Source organism: Tenrec ecaudatus, chromosome 3, assembly GCF_050624435.1.
Source record: "Tenrec ecaudatus isolate mTenEca1 chromosome 3, mTenEca1.hap1, whole genome shotgun sequence".
NCBI classification, from domain to species: domain Eukaryota; kingdom Metazoa; phylum Chordata; class Mammalia; order Afrosoricida; family Tenrecidae; genus Tenrec; species Tenrec ecaudatus.
This window is the reverse complement of record NC_134532.1, coordinates 122,946,357-122,971,842: the sequence shown is the minus strand read 5'-3', so window position 1 is coordinate 122,971,842 and position 25,486 is coordinate 122,946,357. Positions and strand designations below refer to the sequence as shown.

The 25,486-nt window shown below is 41.8% G+C and overlaps 1 protein-coding gene across 1 annotated transcript in view; it reads right to left on the bottom strand.

Annotated features, from left to right (window-relative positions):
- EIF4E (eukaryotic translation initiation factor 4E) overlaps nt 1-9,459 on the bottom strand; it is a 34,386-nt gene extending 24,927 nt beyond the window's left edge. The window contains exon 1 of the mRNA XM_075543999.1: nt 9,311-9,459. Within this exon, the coding sequence (XP_075400114.1) occupies nt 9,311-9,328 (18 nt within the window). The 5' untranslated portion in view covers nt 9,329-9,459. The remainder of the gene's footprint in view (nt 1-9,310) is intronic.
- Nucleotides 9,460-25,486: the final 16,027 nt, after the last annotated feature.

Below are 25,486 nucleotides of genomic sequence, written 5' to 3'. Positions count from 1 at the left end.
AAAACATTTGGAAGACAACTATCCTTAAAATGTCATTTTGTCCATACCAAGGAAAGGTGCTCCAAACAGCATCAGTAACGTCACATGTAAACAAAATTTCACCAATGATAACTGAGAAACAATTGCTGGAGCACGTCATCAAAAAACTTTCAGAGACTGAAACCAGATTCAGAAGACAATGTGCAGCAAGGGATCACATAGTTGATTTCAGGTGGATCCTGGCTAAAAGCAGAGAATATCACAAAAATGTTTAGCTATGTTTTACTGACTATGCAAAGGTATTTATGTCTCTGTATGGATCGGGACAAATTATGGGTAACACTGCAAAAAAAGGGGGTGGGGGGGGTATTCCAGAATATTTCAGTGTACTCAGGCAATGTTTGTATCAAACCAAGAAAGTAGTGGTTGAACAGAACAAGGTCACACTGCATGGTTTAACATCAAGAAAGCTGTGCACCAAGGTTGTATGCTTTCACCATACTATTCAATCTGTATGCTGAGCAAACAAGCCTAGAAGCTGGACTAGATGAAGAATTATGGTATCAACATTAGAGAAAGGCTCTTTAACAACCTATAATAAACAGATGAAAGTTAAAAGGCTTTGGAAACAAAAATCCTCACAACTGGACTAATAAATATTATCATAACTGGAGAAAAGATGGAAATTGCCAACGCTTTCATTTTACTTGGCTCCACAAGCAACAACCCTGAAAGCAGAAATCTAGAAATCAAATAGCATATATGCATTCAGTAAATCTGCTACAAGATCTCTTTAAAGTGTTAAAAAGCAAAGATGTCACTCTGAGTTAAAGAGCACCATCTGACCCATCCAACATATTTTCAATTGGCTATACAAGTGGAGGAGCCCTGAAGTCATAGTGGGATTATATGTCCAGCTGCTAACCACAAGCTTGATAGTTCAAACCCATTCGGCTGCTCCACAGAAGAGATGAAGCTTTCTGTTCTTATTAAGATTTAAAGCTTCAAAAACTACAAGAGGCAATTCTATTTTGCCCTGAGGGTCACTGACTCCATCATATCAAGTCTATATATATATGTGTGTGTGTGTGTATATATATATATGGATCAGTGACATATTATATATATAATATTATAATATAATATATATTATATTATATATAATATATATATAATATATATATATGAAAGCCGAAAACTGGGTAATACATAAGGAAAGCCAAAGAACTGCCTTTAGTTTACAGTATTGGTGAAGAACAGTGAATACATCCTGGACTGCCAAACAACAAGTAAAGGTGCTCTTTAGAACTGACAATGGCGAGACTTCATGTCACATAGTTTGGACCCGTTATCAGGAGGAATCAGTGCTTGGAAAACGATCCCGTGTTTAGTATGGACGGATGAAACAGTGCATGAAACAATGGATTCAACATGGCAGTACTTTGTGATGATGGCACAGGATTTTGGGGCAAAGATTGAGAGGATGGTATTCCTTCATGCACACTGTGACCACAAGTGGGAACCAACCCAACAGCACACAACAAAATAAAAAAACTACAATTCCTGGGTGGTGGAAATGACAAATTTTGTGCACTCTATTACCAGCTCAGACTGGCAGTGTGAATCCACCATGAGGAACCTGGGGAGTGCACAATTCTGCTCAGCTGAGATTGCCATGGGTCAGAGTCAACTGGTTAGCAATCAACCAGTAACAAAAATCCGGGTACTGATACTGCCCCTACTTCTTAACCTAGATAATAAGTATAAGAGTCTCCAGTTTACTACTTATAAAAAGATTTCATCTTTTAACCTACATAAATAACAATTCACAATTTTAGGGGGATAAAAGGGGTTGGGGGGGGGTAACCCGGTAAAATCAACCACAGTTGTAGTAACTGAAGTGGTTCATTTGTACACGTGCTTCCAAAGGAAGTACTGTATTTTTGTTTGTTTTTAATCTGTATTGTTTATTTTTTTCATTTTGTAGCCAAACACTAAGCCTTTCAGATATACTTGCTCATGTGTGAAAGGATAAAGATTATTCAACACAACACTGGTTTAAATTGCTAATAGTTGAAAACACTTTAAATATTGGTAAGCACAGAAATAATTGTTAGGACAATACCATGCATGTACTGTGCATTGGTAAGAGCATGAAAATATAGGGTGTAGGGAACTGATTACAAGAATCTACATATCGCCTCCTCCCTGGGGGATGGACAGCAGAGAAGATGGCAGGAGGAGACGTCAGACAGTGTAACGTATGACAAAATAATAATTTATGAATTATGAAGGGTTCATGAGGTAGGGGAGAGTGGGAAAACGAGCAACTGATATTAAGGGCTCAAGCAGAAGGCAAATGTTTTGAGAATGATGATGGCAACAAATGTACATATGCACTTGACACAATGGATATATGTATGGATAGTGGCTAGAATTGTACAAACCCTCAATAAATATAATTTTTTAAAAAAGAAAATATAGGGTATATAGAACTCTAACATGGGGCTTGGTCAATTGTACCATTTATGGGGTATAAAATGAGCCTTCTTAGGAGGAGGAATAAGAAATCTCATTATCATCAAGGAAGAAGTGTTGGAAGTAGAGCATGTCCCCTCTGGACCTTGAGCTCCCAGTGCGCTGAATCTTCTCAATCCAGGAGACAGCTGTGACACCAGAGGAGCAGCACCAGCAGAACTAAGAGGCAGAACACAAGACAAAGTGGTGGGCCAAAGTAAGAAAGCTGAGGTCTTCAGGCAAGAGGCTGCCAGGCACTAATTAGTTTGCCTACTGAGCACCTAGAACTGGCACTTCAGGCTGAGGATTATGGCAGTGGAAGTCTCTTTGGACATTTATCTGTAGTGCAAAAGGAGCTTTTTTAACACCTGCCCAAGGAGAGCAAAGGGTAGTGAATCATGTGGTTCAGAGGTAAAGGACCAGAGAGAGGTGACAGAATCGTTAAGTGCATGCTTAGCTGAGAAGTGGCACCCATAACCAAAAGAACTGTTTCTCGAGCACTTGTTCTGTAAACTTCCATTCTAAAGCCCCTAATGGTGAGCCTGGTCTGTAAATTCTGTGGGTCCACTGCAATGAATTATCAAACCTAGAAGAGAAGCAGAGAATAGTGAGGGAGCAATGCTTGGTGGTAATGAAGGTTGGACGGTGGAAGTATGTCTGACATGGGTCTCACTTTGGGCTGACAGCGAGTTTGATTCTCCTCCCTTGAAATCAGACATGGCCTCCCTGCCCTTTTTACACCTTGAAGTATTTATTATCAGAGAAATGTGAAAGCGCTACATGGTGATATGTAATGCTTCCCAAAGCACAGAGATGAAAAACCATATGCATAGTTAACTAGTTAACTACAGTTAGCTATCATCTGTTTGAAAATAATCAACATATATGATATTCTTCTTACATCCACAGAAATCTCTATGGAAGGAGATACAAGAACTGACCATTCTGGATGCCTTCAAAACCACTAGCCACTCCATAAGAGAAAGACGAGGCTCTCTATTCCCGTAAAGCACACAACTAAATTGATGTGAAGGGGTGTGGATGTAGTGGGAGAAACAAAACCCACGTAAGATAAATGGGCAGTCCCTCTTAGAAGGGACACACGGAATGGATGATAAAGTGAGGGTATGGCTTGGCACTGATGAACTACATAACTATCCTCTAGTTCATAAATATTTCCTCCCCTTACTATTATGGTTTTTAACTTGGTTTACCTAATTAATCAAGTTAGATTTGCATCATTCATTTGTATATTTAGGATCATGCAGTACATGAAAGACAAGATAGATAATGTCTCAGGCATAGTCACAGGAGTAATGATTCCCTGAGGGTATAGGAAGAGAGATGGGGGAGTTAGCACTGATAGTATAATCTCACTCAATGGGACTGAACAGAATTGACTGAATGGATATATTGGATAGTGTATAACAAGTCAATAAAACTATTATGTAATTTTAAAAACTAGTTACCACTGGCAAGAAAATTTTAATTTTCTGACCACATTCTTAGGGTCCATAGAAATAAAAATATCTTTCTCTAGACATAATTGGGGATTTTCAAAGAAACACTAGTCATAATATGGTTGGAATGGGAGCAAGAAGAGTATTGAAAATTGTGGGAGATAAGCTTTGTATTTCTTGTTAACTGCCAAGGATTGGTAAAAGGCATAAAAATTTCCAGAAAAAAAGGTATGAATATAAGCATGCATATATCTGCACATAACACACTTGTGGAATATTACTTTATCTAGTTCTTTAAACCTGACAAATGAGCATTTCTGATACTATATTTGATCACTACAAGATATCTTATTCTCATTTCAAACTACATGACGTACCCCCCAAAAATGGAAATTCACTGGACCTAGGAGAGCTTTCGTAGTAGTAGGTATTTTCCCCGCTAGACAAACATCAAGCAACTCACGCTGGGTTAGGGGATCCAGTGGTGTCACCTGGAAAGGTTCTCTCTGGTCACAGTGAAGTTTTTTTGTAAAAGCAGTTTCATTCAAACCTCATTTTTTGTAATGACCAGTTTAAGAGAACAGCGTGCAGCTGTGAAATTTTGCCTCCTCAGGAAAAATGCCCCTAAAACTGTTGTGATGTTGAACACAGCTTACAGGGACAGCATTGAGAAAAACTCAAGTATTTGAGTGGTTTTCTCGTTTCAAGAAAAGGTGAAATACCAATTGAAAAATCTCATTCTAGAGGTCCAAATGACTCACAGTACTTTCCACCAGGTCAGAGTGTTAATCGAATATTCTATTTAGAGGTTCTAAAAAAATAGACAGTGTATGACAAAAAAGGTCTGATTTGTGGCAGACAGGGGACTAGGTTTGAAATCACAACAATGCACCTGCTCACGCAGCCATCTCAACCCTCCAGTTTTGGGCAAAAAACTGCACGCTTCTCTTGCACCATGCACCTTACTCACCTGACCTCGCCCATGGGACTTTTTTGTTTTTGCAAATGAAAAGGGACATGAAAGGAGAGCGATTTGACAAACAGAAGAGGTGAATAAAAAAATGAGGGTGGTGCTGTCAGCCAACTAAACAGATGAGTTTGAAAAAATGTTTCCAAGAAAGGAATCGCAAATATGACCAATGTGTGTCAAAAGTGTAATGGAGAGCACTTTGAAGGCGTCAAGGTTGCTTTGTATAAAAACTATTATAGCTTTGAAATATTCTGGGTTCTTTTGTTTTAAGCCCCGAGCAGAGAGGGCTAAAAAAATTACCTCCTTCCACGAAAGTCCCTGCCAAAAGGAAAAAGGTTTGCACAAGGGAGACCAAAAGCAATTCTGAGGTTTTTCGTGTACCACCCCCCCCCATACACAATTAGAAAGTTGTCTTTAAAACCCTCATGGATTAAAATGAAACGAAAATCCATACTCATGCCCACTTTTCATAAATAAATAGATAGATAGGTATACATGTGGCGACGATGGAGGCAATTCTGTTACCAGAAAAGCAGGAAGGAAACTGTAGAAATGTCCAGTGCTAGAATAACTATGAGCTCACAGGTCCAGGGCTGTCAGTAGTTCTAGTTTTACTGCAAATACAACTAAACAGACTATAGAAACGTCTGCCTTTAATTTTGTCTGAATTAGGTTAAAAAGACATAATTCATTTTATACATTATCCTCTGCAACTGCATGTAAGCTGTGTCTGGATAGAAATTAAATCTTTCAGAGTATAAATGAAATGAAATTTGTAATATACACATCAGAACCCAAATCACTTAACTTATGAACAAACACTGAAATACTGGCTTCTTTAATCAAAACAAAAACACCCACTTGTAAGAATGGTATCGATCAGTGCTTGAGTTTTAAAAAGTTTAATTATATAATAACGTGGGTAAGTCTTTGCCAATAACTTCACAAATACTTTCCAGCAGACCAAATATTACCCTAATAAACTGCAACACAAAGCTCACTTTTAAATGAAAAGAATCGATCAGTTCACCATCCAAGTTTATTCATGTATGTAGCTTAAAAACTTCATGGGTACAATGTAAAAAAGTTAAAACTATGTCTTCAATTTAACTAAACAATCCAAAATTAATCTCTTAAATTCAAAAATCATCATCAAAACACATATAGAACTTATACAGAAATAAAGTTACAAAGAAACATAACCAATTAAAGGTATGAAAATCTAGGGAAATTGCCTTGCCATTTTCTCCAATTGTTAAGTCTGATTTTGACCTTGCCAACTGGATAACAGCAGAGTGCTATCAGCCCCAGAGTAAAAAACTCCACCATATTACCTGTAAAGAAATAAAATGCTCTCCCCTCAAATTGTCCTACCAAACTTCTCAACAAATCATATCTTAATGTAACTGAACTCAGGCATACACATGACATCAAGGCTTCTAACTGGTTCAGTTATAACCGATTAAAAAATATGTAAGGACTCAAATATTTAAGAAGGAGGTAAATGGAATAACCAGAATGCGTACAAGTATGGAAGAGGCACAGTGAGTGAGTCACTCAAGAGGCAGATGGGCGAATCTGGATTATTGCTATGCATTCAAAGCAGCTGAGTCAGCCAGCAAGCATCTTTGAACAGGGTAGTGCTGTACCAACTCTGCTATTCAAGAGGTTTGGTTGCTATGCAACATGTATGTTGCCCTTGTTTTCTAAGGAGATTAAGTGTCTAACAGGGCATCGACCAGTAATTTTTCCCATCTGGCTACTGTTCTGATTAATTAATATTTTACAAATTCGGGTCTATTTGTTTTGTTTTAGTGGTCATGACTGGCCTGGCAAGAATCAAGAGTAAAATACACAATGATATCAAACTGAATGGCTATTTTGTGCAATATCCCTAAACTAAGACTGAACAAAAGTGAGACAAACAGGAAAACCCATGGTTCTCTAAGAACACAGTAGGAACACAACAAAGAAACCCATGCTAGCTGAAACAACAGTGAACACTAAGATCGTTTTTCAGCACAGCATCAGCTGACAACACTAATCAGTCTTTTTTTAAATCATATTTTAAATTGTCAAAAATATTCTAAGTGACTAGAGTGTAAACAAAGATGCTTTAAAATTACTTCTCATTAAAAATACTTGAATACTATCCAATGTTTATTTTTAAGCAACTATAAGGTACCCCTCCTTACTCCCTAAATTTAAATATACTGTCCAAGTTTCAAGGCACCCTGGCAGTGTACAGGTTAAGCGTTTGATGCTGACTGAGAGATCAATCAGTGGTCCATCCCCATCAGCCACTTCCACTCCCTGGAAGAAGGATATGGCAGTCTGCTTCTGTATTTCCAGCCTCTGAAACCCAAGGGGGGAGGTTCTACTCTACCCCATGTTTTAAGGTGAGTCAGAACTAACTCCAGGTAATAGCATATAAATTTCCTTTGAGTCAGCACTAAAACAAACTATATCATTAACCACATCATTTGGAGTTAAGTTCCTAAGAGTCTACATTAAAAGAATCACATTTTGAATATCTTTGTAGTCTAAGGAACACTTGGTACAACTAAATATGTTAACGGCTATAAATATTCATGGCCCAAAATAGTCAATCACTTTGTGGTTTTGTGCTGTGGAAACTAAGCTGCAGTCTTACACAGTGTAAGACTAAATGCTACTACAACTTCAGAGAATACATTCTTTTACAGATAACTGGTAATGACTAGGGCAGAGTCAAAAGAACTCATGAAGAGCTTTAGTTTTACACAGCTTTAGTGCTCCAATGTCAGTTAATCATATTAGCAACTTGCGACAATTTTGAGGACAAACTTCCAGCAATGTCCATGAAAATTGGTGCCAGTAAAGGAACCGGTAGCCAAGGAGAAAAAGTGCAACAAACGGGCGATAAAAATGTTTATTCATTAAATGATAAGGCTTGTTGTATGTTAATTTTTTTCTCTGTGAACTGGGTGAAGGTTTACAGAGCACATGCGGCTGGAATTTTAAAAATACTTATAAAAGTCCTTTAAGAGTCAAAGCAAACTGTCAAGCCTTTACCTAGAGCACAAAGCACCCCGAAAGATTTAGCAATCAAGTTTGTGGGCTGCTAAGCGTCAAATGTTTTCTGGTTTATAGTTAATATACTCACATCCCCCCCCCCAAAAAAAGCGTAGTCACTTAGATGTCACAATCCTAAAACTGCAATTTGAGACCCCTAAGTTTCAGTGTGCCACAGCCAACAAACACTCTCGCCTTGGGGTGTTTACCAACAGTCTGCCCCATTAAGGGCTTTAAAATGGTGTTTAAATTGATCAGAAAACCTGTTAGAATGCGTGAAGTACAAGAACCAAAGCAAAAAAAAAAATCAATTAAAGGGCTAAATTCCTATTTCCAATAAGCGGTTCCTTAGAGAGGTGGGTTCTCGGCACGAAGCGGGGTGGAGAGAACCGACGGACCCAGCCCCGTTCGCGTTCTGGGCGGGCGGCCGGCCGGCGCGGATGAATGAATGGAAGACGGGCGCGTGTGAAGGCGGCAGGGCCGGCCGGCAACCAGACGCGCAGCAGCGATCCGTAGGCCTCGCTCCTCCCCCTTCCCTCCTCCATGACAGCCCCGTCTCCAGCATGGAGGGGCCGGGACAATGTGATCCCCCTTCTCCCCACCGCGAGCCCTCACGCCATCCGGAAAGCTCCACCCGGGCGGCACGCGGCTTTCTCCCCCTCCCCACCCCAGACCTGCTCTTCTCGCCTGCCACGCACCCCGCAACTCTGGGGCGGGCGCCCCGGAGAACACGCGCTCGCCCCTCTGCGCTCCCCCGCGGCGAGGTCGAGGCTTCCTCGCGCGTGCCGCTCCGCCCAACCCACTCGCCGGCCACGCGCGCCCACCGGCTCCCCAAGTCCACCCGTCCTGGGAAGGGGACCTCGCGCGCGCCCCCCCAGCCGGCCCGGGAGGGAGGGAAAAGCTGCCCCGGGGCTTCCTCCACCATCTCGTGCCAGGCCGGCTCGCCGCCCACCATGCCCGCGGCTCCCGGCGCCTGCCCGCCGCCGGCGCTCTCCTACCGCACAGGCGCAGCCCCTCACGCCTCCCCCAGGTCCCCGATCGCGCGGCACCGGCGCCGACACCCCGCGGCTCGGCGGGCGGCTCCGCGCCGCCCCTCCCCCAGCCCGCGGCCCGGCTCTCCGGCCCCCACCACAACGGGTGAGCTCCACGCCGCCGCGGCCAGCCGCCGGGGCGCCCCCCACTTGCCCGCGGGAGGTCAAGCCAACGAAGAGGGGGAGGGGGCCGTAGGGGGCAGCGTGCGCGCCGGGAACGCTGTCCCGCGGGGTCCCCTCGTCCCAGAGGAGACCGAGCGCGGGGACCGGTGGGGGTGGGGGGCAAAGGCAATACTCACCGGTTCCACAGTCGCCATCTTAGATCGATCTGATCGCACAACCGCTCCTGAAGGGGGGGTGAGAGGAAAAAAACGAGATTCAAACCGGATTGGCCGGCTCCTGTCCACGTGACGGACGTGTCCGTTTGGCCCTGGCGGCGCCTGCGCAAGACTGCGGCTGCGTGGGTAACGAGAGGCTTCTGGGAAGTGGAGTCTACTCCCCCCCCCCTTTCTTTTTCTCTTTTTTTTTTTTTAAGGGCAAAGATGTAGTTAAAAAAAAAGCCGGTCACGTGGTGGACGGTCGGGCGCGCTGTTTCGGTGAGGAAGCCGCTCGCGGGCTGGAGTGCGCGCGGCCTTCAGTCCTCCGTTCCTCCGCCGGGAGCGCCGCTGTAGCACTCACTGCCAAGCATGCCCACTGTGCCCTTTGTCGCCCTGTCCTCCCATCTCCCCTGAAGGTTGGAGCGGCAGGCTCAACACGCGCAGTCTCAAAGCTTCATGGGCTTAGTGCAGGTCCTGGGGCAAGTCGCCTCTTTATTTCGTTTTCGTTTCAACTCCCACCATTTTCCCTGTCCGTTCCAAAGAGAGGCGGCGGTGGGAAGTCGAAAAGTCCCTGAGGAGGCCGGCAGCCCCCCGCTGCCCGGCGCCGCTAGCACTGGGGAGCACGCCGAGCCATCCCTTCGAAAGCGGTGGACGGGGCCGCCCACTGCGCCCACTCGCCACTGGTGGCGGGGTGGAGAGGAGGAGGGTGGGCACGACCGCCTTTCCTGCCCAAATCCTGGAATTAGGACCTCGGGATTAAATCTTTGGAGGAAGTAAAAGTTATTTGGAAGCTGTCCTCTCTGTTTCTCCACGCTTTAGCTGAATGGAAACAGCCTAGTCCAGGTGTCAGCCAGGGAACCCCTCGGCCTGCTGACTAAGCCCTGGACGGACAGGTCTCCTTAGGCCGGTCAACTGTGACTCTTCACGTTGACTCATTCTCCTTGGGCTAGTGACTTAATCATTCAGAGCCTCAGCTTTTTCATTTAGGAACCACTTAACTCACAGAGCGCGCTGTGGTAATGACTGTAACCAGTTTTCAAAAGGCATCGGACTCTAATGCTTCATAATAGGCAACTGCCTGCCTTTCTGAGCATCAGCTGCCTTCCCCTGTTTTTCCAACAATGCTTTTGGTGGTGTTTACTTTGTTACATTATGGTGTGCGCCAATGCAGTTTCAAAGCTTAAGGATGATAGGTATAGTGTGTACATATATAGAACTGTAATTAACATTGCTTCGTAGAGGCTTTCCTGTTAGGAAAAAACACTGTGATAGTCACAATCATCATAGCCATGAGAATTTGTTCTTAACTAGTAGCCTACATTTCCTCTTCTAAGATAACTGTGCTGTTAATTCTCAGGATGGTGTTTTTCTGCAGTTTGGTTATTACTCCAGCAACCAACAAAAAGAAACCCAGTTGGGTGTGAGTGTAAGGTTCTCATGAGAAGGAAACTATCTCATTACGCTTTCCAAGGCTGTTTAAGAATATTATTACCTCTCCTTCACCAAAACATCAGTGCAACCAAACTGCCTGCTTCTGCTATTGCTGATGTCCAGAGCAGGGTCATGCTTATTGTTGAGTACATAATGGACACCTGAGTTGACTAACACATAATTGAAGCTGTGTAAGGACTCAAAGTCATTGCCTGTTGATATATTTTGGTTTACCTGGATCTCAGAAGTGATTCGTGAAAGCTTTTGTCCCATCAGTTTAGCTCAAGTAGGTTCTAAAAGTATATAGAATTCCAAATGATAAACTATCTAAAGTATTTATACTTGATATTTAGGGTATTTTTTGGTGGGTTAAAATTTATACCTGGTTTTCTTCCTGGATGAGAAGGCATAGATGTGCTTAGAGAGCAGAGATAAAGAATCAAAAAAAGCCGATAAGGAAATATCAACATAGAAATGAAAGCTATTAATGTTTTTAATATTTTTAAGGAATGACTACCAAATCTTTCCTTTATCCCCAAACTCCCCACTCTTGTAAATCATCCTGGATTCCGACACTTGTTGTGCTACTGCTTACCTCCTCTTTGTTCCGTATGTGCTTTGTTGACCTCATTTTCTGGCACAATCGGGTGTCTTTTGTTCAATATTGCCATTAGGTTCCACCCAGGTCAAGAATTTTGTGACTAAGTGTTTATGTAAGTATATGTATGTATAATTGTGTTGTGTTGTTTTGCCAGTCTGAACTACACAGAAATTATATATTTTATCGATCCAAAGAAAAATACACTTAACATACTACTATATTCATAATTATATAAGTAGTGAAAGAGGGGAACAAATAACTCAATAATTCACAGCGACCCTGTATGACAGGGTAGAACTGCCGCTGTGGGTTTCTGAGACTGTGACACTTTACGAGACAAGAAACCCTGTGTTTCGCCCACAAACAAAAGGAAGGTTAATATAACATTTTAAAATAGAATATTGTATTACAATACTATTCCACTTGATCAAATTATATAGCTTATATGAGTACAGTACATAACTACTTATTGCCCAGCATAATGACATAGTAACTATTATTTATAAGCCTAGATGAGGGGGTATCATTTAGCATCTGTCAACAATCATGATCCTTACATAATGTATCTCTCAAGCTGGTATATAACTTCTTTATAGACTTAACTCAGAGAAACTGAAATGCCTTTAAATAATTTGACAGAACATTGTTACATGTGACCTTTCTGTCCTGGGGACTTTCTTTAGGCTTGACAGATAACCAAAGTCATTGTTTGCTAGACTTTTCAACTTTGTTTCAAAATATTATATCCTTCATAAATAGTATTGCTGTACTGTCTAGGACTTCTTTTAAGGCAAACCTTGTAATTTTAGACATACAAGTCTTTATTAGTCTCATCAGTTAAAAGCAATCTTATTTTTCTTCAAATTAGTCAATTTTGAGACAGAAAATATCTTTTGAGATAGAAAATAAAGTGAGTGGAGCTTAATAGTGTGATGTTGGGTTGCAACTTTACCAACCCTTAGTTAATACTAATTTGACATCTTATTTAAAAAACAAAACAAAAAAAAACCCCTTGTTCCACCTAGCCAGTGAATGAGCTGGAATTCAAACCCAGTTCTCCAAAATTCAGTCTTTCCTCCATACCATAGTTACTTCCCTCTGATAGGTTCTTGCAAACTACTTTCTCTTCAAAGGACTTCTAAGTTCAACTTCAAACTTGACCAAAAAAGCTAATGTAATAAATATTGAGTTACTAATAACAACTGTGTAGTCACTGAAGGATATTTAAAGGATACAGGAAGCACAGGAACTTCCCTCTGGACTGTAATTCTGGTCAGCTTACTAAGTCATAGAGCTATAAAGAGCTTGGTACCTATATAAAGATTTGTGACTAAAAAGCAAGAGGATGTAGCTAAGCAAGTACCATGAATGAGTACTCATTCACATGAGAGAGCTTGCCGTATTTCACTCTGGTCTCCGTTCCAGTGTGATCTGAGAGAAGCATTCCTGGATCACCCTGTGGAAATTAGCCCCCCTTTACTCTCCATGCTTTTCCCCTGCTGTCTTCTCAGACTGCTTCATGGCTTAGCTCTGAAGTTGATGTTATCTTAAACATTGTTTAATTCATGGTGGGTTGACTCCGTCTCTGAAATATTAGCTCCTTAATGATTTATAGGTAGATCATTAATACTTAGAAAACCTAAAGTTAAGAAAAATAACCAAGCTCTAACCTCACGAACAATAATTTAACCACAGTACCTACCTAAGCATCTTACATGCACTTCCAATACCTCATTTTATCCACAATATAACGTTGTGAGCTATGTACCCTCACTTCCTAGGTAGGGAAACAGCAGCTATCTGACATCCTGGGTTCACCATGAGTCAGAATCCACTCGAAGGGAACTAAGCAAAATATTGTAGGTGGGACAGCCTAATAAGATCATTGTCTGAAACAGTGAGTCAGTAATAATCTGCCAAGAGTATGTGAAGAATCCATGTAAGCAGTATGTTGAGCCAACAATAAGGTATTTTGAATTGAATTTAACCTTGTTGAATTGAGATAAGAACAAATTTAAACCTATGAGATTAGATCAGTAGAATTTAGAAAAGGCTTACAAAATTATCGACACTCAAATATCAGAGATTTGGGCGTAACTTCAGACTGGATTTTAATTGCTACTTTCATGGTTAAGTTTCAGCATTGTTAATGCTTGTATATTAATAGATGGGCGTTAACCTACTTGCCACGCATAAAGAGGAATCCACAATGACTATATTTGGTAATGTATTCCCAACCTTGTTAAGGAGACCCGGGATTCTGGTACGAAACTATCAACTTCTGACCCATTGACCGTAATTTGGAATGATGGGTTGAGGACACCTATCATTGTTATGATCAATGTACTTTTTTCAGACTAATTTATTTGTAGGGCTGATCAAGACACCAGAATATCTAAAACATAATAGTTACAGTACTCAATTAATTTTAAAATGGTATTAGGCACATTTGTTTGCCTCTATTATTGATTAACTAAGAAAAACCTCTGTGGACTGATTTTTACTGTGACTTCAGATATAGTGATTCCCTAAGGAAATGCCATTTCATAGGCATTGTCTGGGGTGGCCAACTAGCCTTGCCCCAGGACTAGCCAGGGGCTTTCTATCCCAACTGTGTAACGGGAGACCTGTGAATTAGAAATTCTTGATTCACCTGCCTCTTAACTACTTATTTTAATTCCAGGGTTTGAAGAGACACCATTCCTCGTGTAGCTGTTAAGGGCATTCCTTAAAAGACTGGTATGCATGAAACATTCTCAGATACAATCAACCACATATGTATCAGGGAGAAAAAGGGTATGGTAATGCCTTGATCTCATGTGGCCTGGCATCGATCTTCGTAATTGCCTGCTGACTGCATCTCCTCTTTCATATCTTAAAAGAGGTTGATTTAAGACATGCCCATTGACCTAACAAGAAAAACTATTCTCAAAAGGAATTATAACCACAGCATTTACAACACATTTTTGAGGGACACAATTGAAGTGATAACACAACTAATAGCAAACTATAGTGTTGTCACAAAAAAATAATGATAATAATACTCCAAGAGAGCTGCTTGTATCTTTTGAGGATAATGAGAAATCTTATTAAAGACTTGCAATCTGGTGAAAATCTTTATCAGCTCTTGAATGTATTTGGTGAAATTTAACCAACAGCATTGAGAGGTTTGAAATGAAAAATCAGGGACAAGGGTACATACTTTATCATATGAAACCCTTGAGATTAAAGATAGTTAGTTGACTTTGAAAGGAAGGAAATGATTGGATCTAGATACAGAATGTTTTATCAGAGTAGTGTGTTTATCTTATGACCATTGACTTCTGAGATAGAACAAGTGCTAAGCTCAAAGAGCTTATGAAACAAGCTGTTGGTTTAATTGTAAGGCAATTAATAAAAATGGTACACCTCATATCGAAAGCTGTGTTTTATATTCTTGTATGCTTCTTCTCCCCATAAAAACCACATTGATTTATTCAGATTACTTAAATATGATAGCTGTTGCCTTTTAGAATAGAAGTTGGCAAGGTGACTATATATGAGCTTTCATTATAGCTTAAATTTTAGTCTGAAAGGTAATTTATAATTACATAGGATACTTGTTAAAAATAAACAAACATTGTTAAATCTGAAAAACAAGAAGAAATCATAGCTTTTTAAATTATAAATGAGATTAACTAAACATAATTGTTACATGAAAGTCATAGGACTCAACAGTATTCCACAGGAAATATTTAAGAGGGAAACCCAAACCCACTAGCGAGCCTAGACAGGTTTCTGGGACCATGAATCTTTTTTTGGTTCTAATAGCATGCTTTTTATTTTAAAAAGATGTTAAGTCATTTTACTGGGGGCTCTTACAGCTCTTATAACATTCCATACGAGACTATGAATCTTCAGGGGAGCGGACGGCCTCATCTTTCTCCCCTTTGGTGAGCTTTCCAACACCTAACCCACAGTGCCACCAGGGCGCCTTTGTAATAGTGAAAACACTTAAGTAACTTAGCTTTTTAATTATGCTTGTTTTTGTCTTCAGAGGAAATGTTACATCATATGTCAACTATTCCACCATAAGCTGGTATCTTATTTTTAATTTTAGAAAACGCAAAAAAAAGGAGTGTTCAGCATAGGAAGTTAAGGAGAATTGTAAGTTATTTTCTGAACCTGCTTAGAAAGTAAATATATTTAAATACTCCAGTGGAAACTTGGAATAATGTTGTTTTGCAGTGAGAATCAGATCCTAAACTGTACACAAACTAAGACTACATAAAAAATGGATGCAAAGGTCAGCAAACAGACCCTGAACTTCACAGGCCCGTCTCTCTTTGGTTGCTGGGTTTTTGTTGTTGTTTTTGTTGCTTTGTTTTGCTCTGTCTTGTTTTTGTGTGCATATCTCTGCAGGTCTATCTAGATAAGATAGGTGGGATAAACAATCTGGTGGAGAAAGCAACAGGACCAAAGGTTCCAGAGGGACATGGGAGGTGGGGAGGCAGGGGAAAGGAAGTGGGTATTAACAAACCCACAGACAAGGGAACAAGTGATCTCAAATCAATGGCAAGGAGCGTGTAGGAGGCCTGGTTAGGCTTGATCAAGGGCAATGTAACTGTGAGGAATTACTGAAACCCAAACGAAGGCTGAGCATGATAGTGGGACAAGAGGAAAGTAAAAGGAAATGGAATGAACTAGGAGACAAAGGGCATTTATGGAGATCTAAATACAGGCATGTACTTATGTAAATATATGTGATGATGGGAAATAGATCTGTGTGCATATATTTATAGGTTTATTATTGAGGTAACAGATGGACATTGGGCCTCTACTCAAGTACTCCCTCAATGCAAGAATGCTTTTTTCTATTAAACTGGCATTCCATGATGCTCACCTTCCCGACACATCACTGAAGACAAATGTGTGCATAAGCAAATGTGGTGAAGAAAACTGATGGTGCCTAGTTATCAAAAGATTTAGTAATTGAGGTCTTACAAGTGGCCATCTAGCTGAGAAGCAACAAAGCTCACATGGAAGAAGCACCCCAGCCAGTGTGATCACGAGGTGTCGATGGGATCAGGTATCAGGCCTCAAAGAACAAAAAATCATTGTAAATGAGGAGGAGTGTGGAGTGGGGACCCAAAGTCCATCTGTAGGTAACTGGACTCCCCCTTACAGAAGGGTCTTGGGAAGGAGACAGCCAGTCAGGGTACAGTATAGTACCAATGAAACATACAACTTTCCTCTAGTTCTTTAATGCTTCCTCCCACCCACTATCATGATCCCAATTCTACCTTACAAATCCAGCTAGACCAGAAGATGTACACGGATACAGATCAGATTTAGAAACAGAGGGAAAAAATAAAAAATTTAAAAAAATAGAAACAGAGGGAATCAAGGACAGATAACCTCTCAGGACCAATAATGAGAGTAGAGATAACAGGAGGGTAAGGGTAAAGTGGGGAAGAAAAGGGGAACCAATCACAATGATCCACATATAACCCCCTCCCTGGGGGATGGACAACAGAAAAGTAGGTGAAGGGAGACATTGGACAGTGTAAGACATTACAAAATAATTTACAAATTATCAAGGTGGGGCAGGGAGGTAGGTTGGGGGAGGGAGGGAAAAATGAGCTGATATCAAGGGCTCAAGTAGAAAGCAAATGTTTTGAGAATGATGATGACAAAAAGTATACAAATATACTTGACACAATGGATGGATGTATGGATTGTGATAAAACTTTTATGAGTCCCCAATAAAATTATTTTTTTAATTACAGGAATTATAAGGGAATGGGGTGGGGTGAGGTGGAGAATAGAAATACTTAATGTATTTGAATAAATAGAATTTCCACAGGGAAAAATTGATGCAAAAAAATTATGTTTACCACTATGCTATTAAAAATAGATCCACATTCTGAAGCAAATTTTCACCTATTGTTTTCTTTCTTTCTTAACTTGTAAATAGTCTTTACTATTTCATTTGTGGGATAGGATAACAGCTTAAATTGGATTGACTCTGTAAACTTTTTTTATTACGGTAAATACTTTTATTGGGGTCTTTTACATCTCATCACAATCAATACACTCATCCAGTGTGTAAAGCACATTTGCACATATGCTGCCATCATCATTTTTAAAGCATTCTTTTCCCACTTGAGCCCCTGATATCAGCTCTCCATTTCTTCCCTCTCCCTCCCCCACCCGCCTTCCCTCTCGAACTCTTGATAAGTTATAGATTGTTATATTCATATCTTACATCGTCCTCCATCGCCCCTCACCCACTTTTCTTATGTTCGTCCCCCTGAGAGGGGGTTCTAGGTTGATCCTTGTGATTGGTTCCCGGAATCTGTAAGCTTAACATTTGTTTTGTCAAAATGGTGATGGGATCTTGGAGCTGAAATGGAATTATTTATTCTCTTTATTTGTATGCCTTATTCAAATGTGTTTAAATCTTAATCCCCATGATCATGTGCCTTTCTTTGGGAATACTGCTCTTACAGATATAATTAGTTAAATTACCTTGAGGTCATACTGGCATAGGTTGGACCATTAATCCAATGTGACTTGTGTCCTTATATGAAGATAAGTAAAAAAGTATTACTACAAAACTATCAAAATATGAAGTTATTTTTTCTCAGTTTATATATATATATATATATATATATATATATATATATATATATATATATATATATACACACACACACACTGCTGAAGGGGGAGTTTTCATCTCTCTAGCCCTTCTCTAAAGAATTCTGTACTTGATGATTTATACCTTGTCAAAAACAGACAAACAAAAAAACCCCAGCAGTTTGGGCATCCTTAAGAGACTCCAGATAAGCAGTTCTGGTTCCTTTCAAATGTTTTTTGAGTGTGAGAAACAAAAAGAAGCATGAAGGGACAATATCAGGCTGGGCTGTAAGATGAATGAAGTGAAGTTTCCCGACAAAAGTCTCCTGGGACCGCCTTTGCTACCCTTGAACACTGAGCAAGTGTATTGTCATGATGGAGAACAATCCCTTAGCATACTTTCCTAGCCTTCCCCACCAGTGTCTGTTGAGAAAGAAATCCTGCCACGATCAGCCCTTGCGGAGAGAGTTGCCATGACTTCTGAACTGCTCTTTCTGTCTAGCATTGACCTGCCCCAGCAGATCACCACAGAAACCACTGGCTGGGTTGGACCTCCCTTCTGAATTACACCAGTCAATCCAAGACTTAGATCCAAATAAGATTTTTCTATAAAATATTTTTGATTTGCTTTGATTTTGAAAAAAAAACCAAAGACGGAAAGGTCAGCTTTTTGAACTCTCTGATCTTTGTATCAGAAGGGTGTTTTCATGGGGGAAGGGAAGATATGAAAGATATCCAAGTGTTCGTTGTAAGATATGAAATCAATAATTTATAATTTATCAAAGGGTCACGGGGGGGGGAGGGACAGAGGGGAAAAATAGAAGCTGATACCAATAGGGCTGAAATAGAAAGTAAATGTTGAGAAAATGCAAACCATGGGAGACCCCAATTTCTGTAGCTGTCCCACCAATGGTAGTTCCACGCTCCTCTTCCATCAGTTATACTTTTATAAGAACAAAATGTTTTATTTTGAGTTACATTGGAGGAGTTTACATTTCAGACTATCCCCGCTCTTTGACAGTTGAAACGACTTATGAACACACACACAGTGTCACTGTATTCTAGCCCACTCTCCTCCCTTGATATCTTCTCCTTAATGGCCTCCCTCCTCCCTTTCACTCAAGTCAGTACCTGTCCACATTCTAGTCCAGTGGTTCTCAACCTGGGGATCACGACCCCTTTGGGGGAGGGGGTCGAACGAACCTTTGACAGGGGTCACCTAAGACCATCAGAAAACACATACACCGCATGCAAATACACCTATCTACAACTACCTGGCTGTGAAGACTTACCCACGCTACGCCATGCTTCAAGACGACATTTCATTTATTTGTCATTAGAGAATTATTTCATAATATATGACATTATATTTGTTATTAATCCCTATGATTTATGATGTTCCATTTGTAACGATGAAAATACAACCTGCATATCAGATATTTACATGATGATTCATAACAGTAGCAAAATGACAGTTATGAAGTGTATTAAAGGGTCACAGCATTAGGAAGGTGGAGAACCACTGAATCTAGTCCACCAACTCCCCATCCTTGCCCTCCCTCCTTCGGGAACCTCAAAGGTTGTTCCCTTTGGTATGCAAGTCTTTGTCTTGGTTCTTATCCTTAAAGTAGCTGCAACTTGATACAGTATTTGTCCTTTGTAATTGACTAACTTCACTCAACATAACGTTCTCCAGGTCCATCCATGTGATGAGTTGTTGCGTGCAATGCATCTTATTCCAGGATTCTCTATCCCTTCTACTGGTGAACATTTGGGCTTCTCTAACGTCTTGCTGTTTGATCAGTGCTGAGATGAACCAGGGAGTGCACGTCTGTTGGTGTGATGGCTCTCCCTTCCTTGGCCAGCAGAGGGCATTGCTGGACCATATGGAATTTCTATTTCTAGTTGTCTGAGGTAGCGCCTTATCATTTTCCATGATGGTTGCACATATTAACAGACCACCAGCAGTGTGTATGTGAGAGTTCCAATCTCTGCATCCGCTCCAACATTTGTTGGTTTCTGTTTTGTTTTTAAATTGGGCTGTCACAACTGGAGCAAAGCAAAGCTACGAAGTCCCTGAAGAGGCCCCAAAATGGATTTATGGCTATGAGAGACAGCTCCTAACCAGTGGGGAGATAATCATGAATGTCGGCGTACAGACCTGGAATTATGTATATTTTTGCTCTCTCTTTCTTCCCTCCCCTTTTCTTCTTTCAATCTTTTGTTTTCTTTTTGTTTGGTCTATGTCATAGTCAGTTTGCCTACTTCTATCAGACAGGCATGGGAAGCAAGCCCAAGGAGAAAGCATGGGACCAACATTCCAGCGGGGACTTAGGGGATGAGGCGGCAGGGGAAGGGTGTGGTGAGCAGGCAGTGCCATTGGCAGGGTAACAACTAGGGAATTAGAGTCAACAACAGCAAACTAGCTAAGAGGAAGTTCTAAGAGGTGGAAATAGGGGGAAAGTGATGATGGGGCAGGAGGAAGGTAAAAGGAAACAGAGGAAGAACCTAGAAAGCAAAGCAATGGATAGAGGTAAAAGCATAAGTGTGTACAGATGCAAATGTATTACCACAAAAAATAGAGGTATTGGCCTATGTACATATATTTATACAGCAATACACTGAGGTAGGGGATGGACTTCGGCCCTTGGTTCATACCCTCCCTCAATACAAGAACACTTTGTTCTAACAAATCGCAGTCTGAGGTGTTCACCCTCCCAACACAATTGCTGAAGACAAAACGGGTGCATAAGCAAATGTGGTGAAGAAGACAGATGGTGCCTGGCTATTAAAAGATATAACATGTGGGGTCTTAAAGGCTTGAAGTTAAACAAAGCATAGAAGAAACAAGCCCACATGGAAGAAGTACATCGCCAGTGTGATCATGAGGAGTCATTGGGATCAGTTAATAGGCATCAGAAGACAGGTAACAAACAAAAACATATTGTTGAGAATGGCAGGGAGTGGGCAGAGCAGAGACCAAAAGTCCATCTGTAGATGATGGAACAACCCCCCCACAGAGTAGCCACAGGGAAAGGATGAATCAACCACGGTGCATCGATGAAACACACAATATTCCCCTGGTTCCTTGAGTTTCCTCACCCCCAGCCCCACCCCCGCCCCACTACCATGAACCCAGTGCTGCTTCTCAATTCAGACTAGACCAGAGCATGTACCTAGGTATAGATAAAAGTTGGGGGCTCACAACCGAAGGAATCCAGGAAAAGGAGTGGGAATAGATATACCAGAAAGGTAGAGAGAAGGGTGTGGGGGAAGGAAGGGAGAAAGGGGGAACTGATCACAATGATCAACACATAACTATACAACCTCTCCAGAGGGAAGAACCACAGAAAGCACAGGGGAAGAGAAACAGTGGTTGGTGTAAGATATGAAAATAATTCATAATCTATCAAAGGGGTATGAGGGTGGGGGAAGGAGGGAGGGAAAAAAAAGTTGATACCAGGGGTTCAATAGAAAGTAAATGTCTAGAAAAGAATAAAGGCAACGTAGGTACAAACATGCCTGATGCAATCAATGTATGGATTGTAATAAGAGTTGTAAGAGTCCCCAATAAAATTATCTTAAAAATCAGCACAATCCATACATCCATTGTGACAAGCAGATTTGAACATTTGTTGCCATCCTCAAAACATTTGCTTTCTACTTGAGCCCTTAATATATGCTCATTTCCCCCCTCCCTCCCCGCTCCCCCCTGGCTCATGAGCCCTTGCTAATTTTAAAATTATTATTTTGTCATATCTTACGCTGTCCGACATCTCCCTTCACCCGTTTCTCTGTTGTCCATCCCCCAGGGAGGGGATCATATGCAGATCCTTGTAATTGGTTCCCCCTTTCTACCCCACCTTCCCTCCACTCTCCAGGTATAGTCACTCTCAACCAATGGTCCTGAAGGAGTCATCTGTCCTGAATTCCCTGTGTTTCCAGTTCCTGTCTGTACCAGTGTACCTCCTCTGGTCTAGCCAGATTTGTAAGGTAGAATGGGGATCATGATAGTGGGGGGAGGAAGTATTTAAGAACTAGAGGAAAGTTGTATGTTTAATCATTGGTACCCTGCAACCTGACTGACATCTCCTCCCCGCGACCCTTCAGTAAGGGGGAATAAAATGATCTTTTAATAAAAAAATAAATAAATTGGGCTGTCATTATCCATGTAACATGAGATCTTATCTTTTTTATTTTCAGCTCTCAGATGGCTAATGATAATGAGCATTTTTGCCTATGTTTGCTATCTATTTGGATTTTTTTTTGTGAACTGTTTGCTCAAATCCTTTGCTTACTTTTTAAAGGGATTATTCCTTTTTCTTTTTCCAGTAAAGTGTTGCAATTTTTTATTGATTTTAGAGATTAGTTCCTTGTACAGTGTGTCATTGCTAGAGGTTCCCCCACCCCCCACCCCCGTCCGTAGATTCTGCTTTTACTTTTGTGAAGACATCTGTTGACACTCATAAGCATCTTGGTTTTCGTTGGTCTTAAACCTCTGTTTCTTTTTCTACTGTGTGTGCTTCATCTGTCATGTTTGATACTATGTGTGTGACCTGAAATAGGGCCCTTACATGTGTCCCTGATTTCTTGTAATGACCTGGACATCAGTTTCTTCCATGGTTTTTTCAGCCACAGTCTCTTCCTCAAGCTTAATGGATGTCCTCCTCTGGTTTATCTTTGAAGTCTTCCTAACTTAAACAATTGATCCATCTAAAAACTGTTTTCTGTAGAGCACCATTGTTATGACTTGTAAAACTTCACTGATTTAGAAAGATGCTACGTACATAAATGTTCTAAAATTTTAATACTAGCCCTGACCTCAGAATTATTTTCCCTGGCACAAAAAGTGTCCTTTTTCTTTTGAAGGCAACCTAACTAAGCTAACGCATCCACGGATCCCAGGGACGTGTGTAAGCGTGTTTTGTTTGGAATACATTTGTGCAGGTATGAAGTGCAAGTTTAGTTAACATTTTGACTTACCCTCGTCAGATAAGGACAGGAGCAAAGTGAAAGCATGGAGGGAAGGTGACCGGATAAAGCTGGAGGCTGTGACTGAGGCTGCCACAAACCAACCAACACGTTGGACCACCGGAAGCTAGAAGAAAGGACTTCTCCTCTAGCGTTTTCAGAGAGAAAGAGAGAGAGCAGGTAATGGGTGGGTTGTACAGGGAGATGAGGGACTGGAGACACACAGGACATGGGTGTGGCCTGGGTGTGGCTGCTCATTTCCGTTGCTGTGGAAACGTGAATGTGACACGTCAGTGCACTCAGATTTTTTTTTTTTGGAGGGGTCTCTTGTTTGGGTGGATGTGCAGGAATCTTAAGGACTGCCTCTTCTTGCCTGGGCGGAATGGGTGTGGCTGCACTGGAAGGGGCGCTGGAGGAGGAAGTGGGCGACCGCTCCAAAAAAGTACAGAAACCGAAGAAAATAACACAGAGTAGAAAACCAAACCACCTTGTGGGTGGGGATTCTTGCTCTTTGATAATGTGCCTGTGCACGGCCTGGGGGATGTGGAGCATGTGGTGGCGGTGGGGGTGGGGCAGAAAACAAAGCAAGAAAGAAGGAAGAAGGGGAGAGAAATCGCAGCAAGTTCAGTTTGGGTACTGATTATATCTTCACCAAGCTGCCCACACAGAGGCCAGCAAGGGAAGAGATTTGGGCTGGCTGGGTTGCCTGAAGGCCAGGAAAAGTGGGCTGCGCCTAGGAGGAGCAGGGCCCTCAGAAGCAGCAATTGCTGCGCAGAAATGGGGGAGTCGGTCACTGCTCTCCCCCGTTAAGAAACCTGGGTGCTACGGGAGCAGATGAAGGGGCAGGAGGAGAGAGTGGAGCACAGCCTGGCCCACCAGGCCGTGATGATGATGTTCCTGAGTAGAGCAGCCAGTCCACAGAGAGAACAACATGGCTGGCCCTACTATGAGACATGATGCCCCTCAGTGACTAAGGGCGATACAGGGGACAGCACCGGAGACACAGTGTGGGAATTGCACCTGACCTGATCCCACCACACCGAGGCAATGCACTGGGGGAGTGCAGCGGAACAGCAAGGGAATGGAGTGGCAAGGTCCCCAGGGAATGCTGAAAGTGGACTTCGGGGCCAGGGCGTGGTGCCCCAACAGACTGGACTGGAAAACGCTCCTAAGGGCCAGCAAAGATCCCTGAACTAACTACAAGCTTTTCTCTTGTGAACTGTTTTGTTCTGTTCTTTTTCAGTGGTTTGTTTTGGTTGTTTTGTTGTCTGGTTATATACTGTTGCTTTGTGTTCCTCTGTCTAGTTTTCGTGCATGTTAGTGACTCCACAGGTCTGTCTGAATAGGACAGGCTGGATGAACTATCTGGATGAAAAACAACGGGACTGACAGTTCCGGGGGGACTTGGGGTGGGGGGTAGGGGGGGTAGGGAAGTGGTGTTAACAAACCCAGGGACAAGGGAAAAACATGGGACCCCAAAGGGTAGAGAAGGGGGAGTGGCAGGCCTGGTGGGAAATGATCTAGGGTAAGGTTGCTTAGGGAAGAGGTATACTCTAGCCCAGGTGGCAATGAAGCATGGTAGTAGGGCAGGAGGAAGGTCAAGGGAGATGGAGGAAAGAGCTAGGAGTCAAAGGGCATTCATGGAGGTCTAGACAAAGACATGTACATGCAAATATATATAGGAGGTTGGGGAAATAGATCTTTGTATATATATTTATAGGTCAAGTATTAAGGTGGCAGAAGGACCTTGGGCCTCTACTCAAACACTCCCTCTATGCATGAATACCTTCTTTTATTAAATTGGAACTCTATGATGCTCACTCTCCCGACACAACAGCTGGAGCCAACATGGGTGAACAAGTAAATGTGGTGAAGAAAGCTGATGGTGCCCGGCTATCAAAAGAGATAGTGACTGGGGTCTTAAAGGCTTGAAGATAAACAAGCGGCCATCTAGCTCAGAAGCAACAAAGTCCACATGGAAGAACACATCAGCCTGTGTGATCGAGTGGTCCCAAAGGGATCAGTTACCAGGCATCAAAGAACAAAAAATCATATCATTGACTGCACACCTCCATGATAGGATCGCTGAAGACAAATGGGTGCATAAACAAATGTGGTGAAGAAAGCTGATGGTGCCCGGCTATCAAAAGAGATAGTGTCTGGGGTCTTAAAGGCTTGAAGGTGAACAAGCTACCATCTCGCTCAGAAACAAATAAGCCCACATGGAAGAAGCACACCGGCCAGTGCGATCACGAGGTGCCCAAGGGACCAGATATAAGGCATCATGCAAAAAAAAAAAAAAAGATATAAGTGTGTGTATGTATGTGTATTTATGTGTATATGTATATATGTATGTGTATATATATATTATATTAAATGAAGGGGGAAGTGCAGAGTGGAGACCCAAGGCCCAAGTGTCAGCCAATGGAGATCCCCTCATAGAGGGGCTTAGGAGAGGAGATGGGTTAACTAGGGTGTGAGGTAGTATCGATGAAGAACACAGCTTTTCCCCAGATCCTGGATGCTTCCTCCCC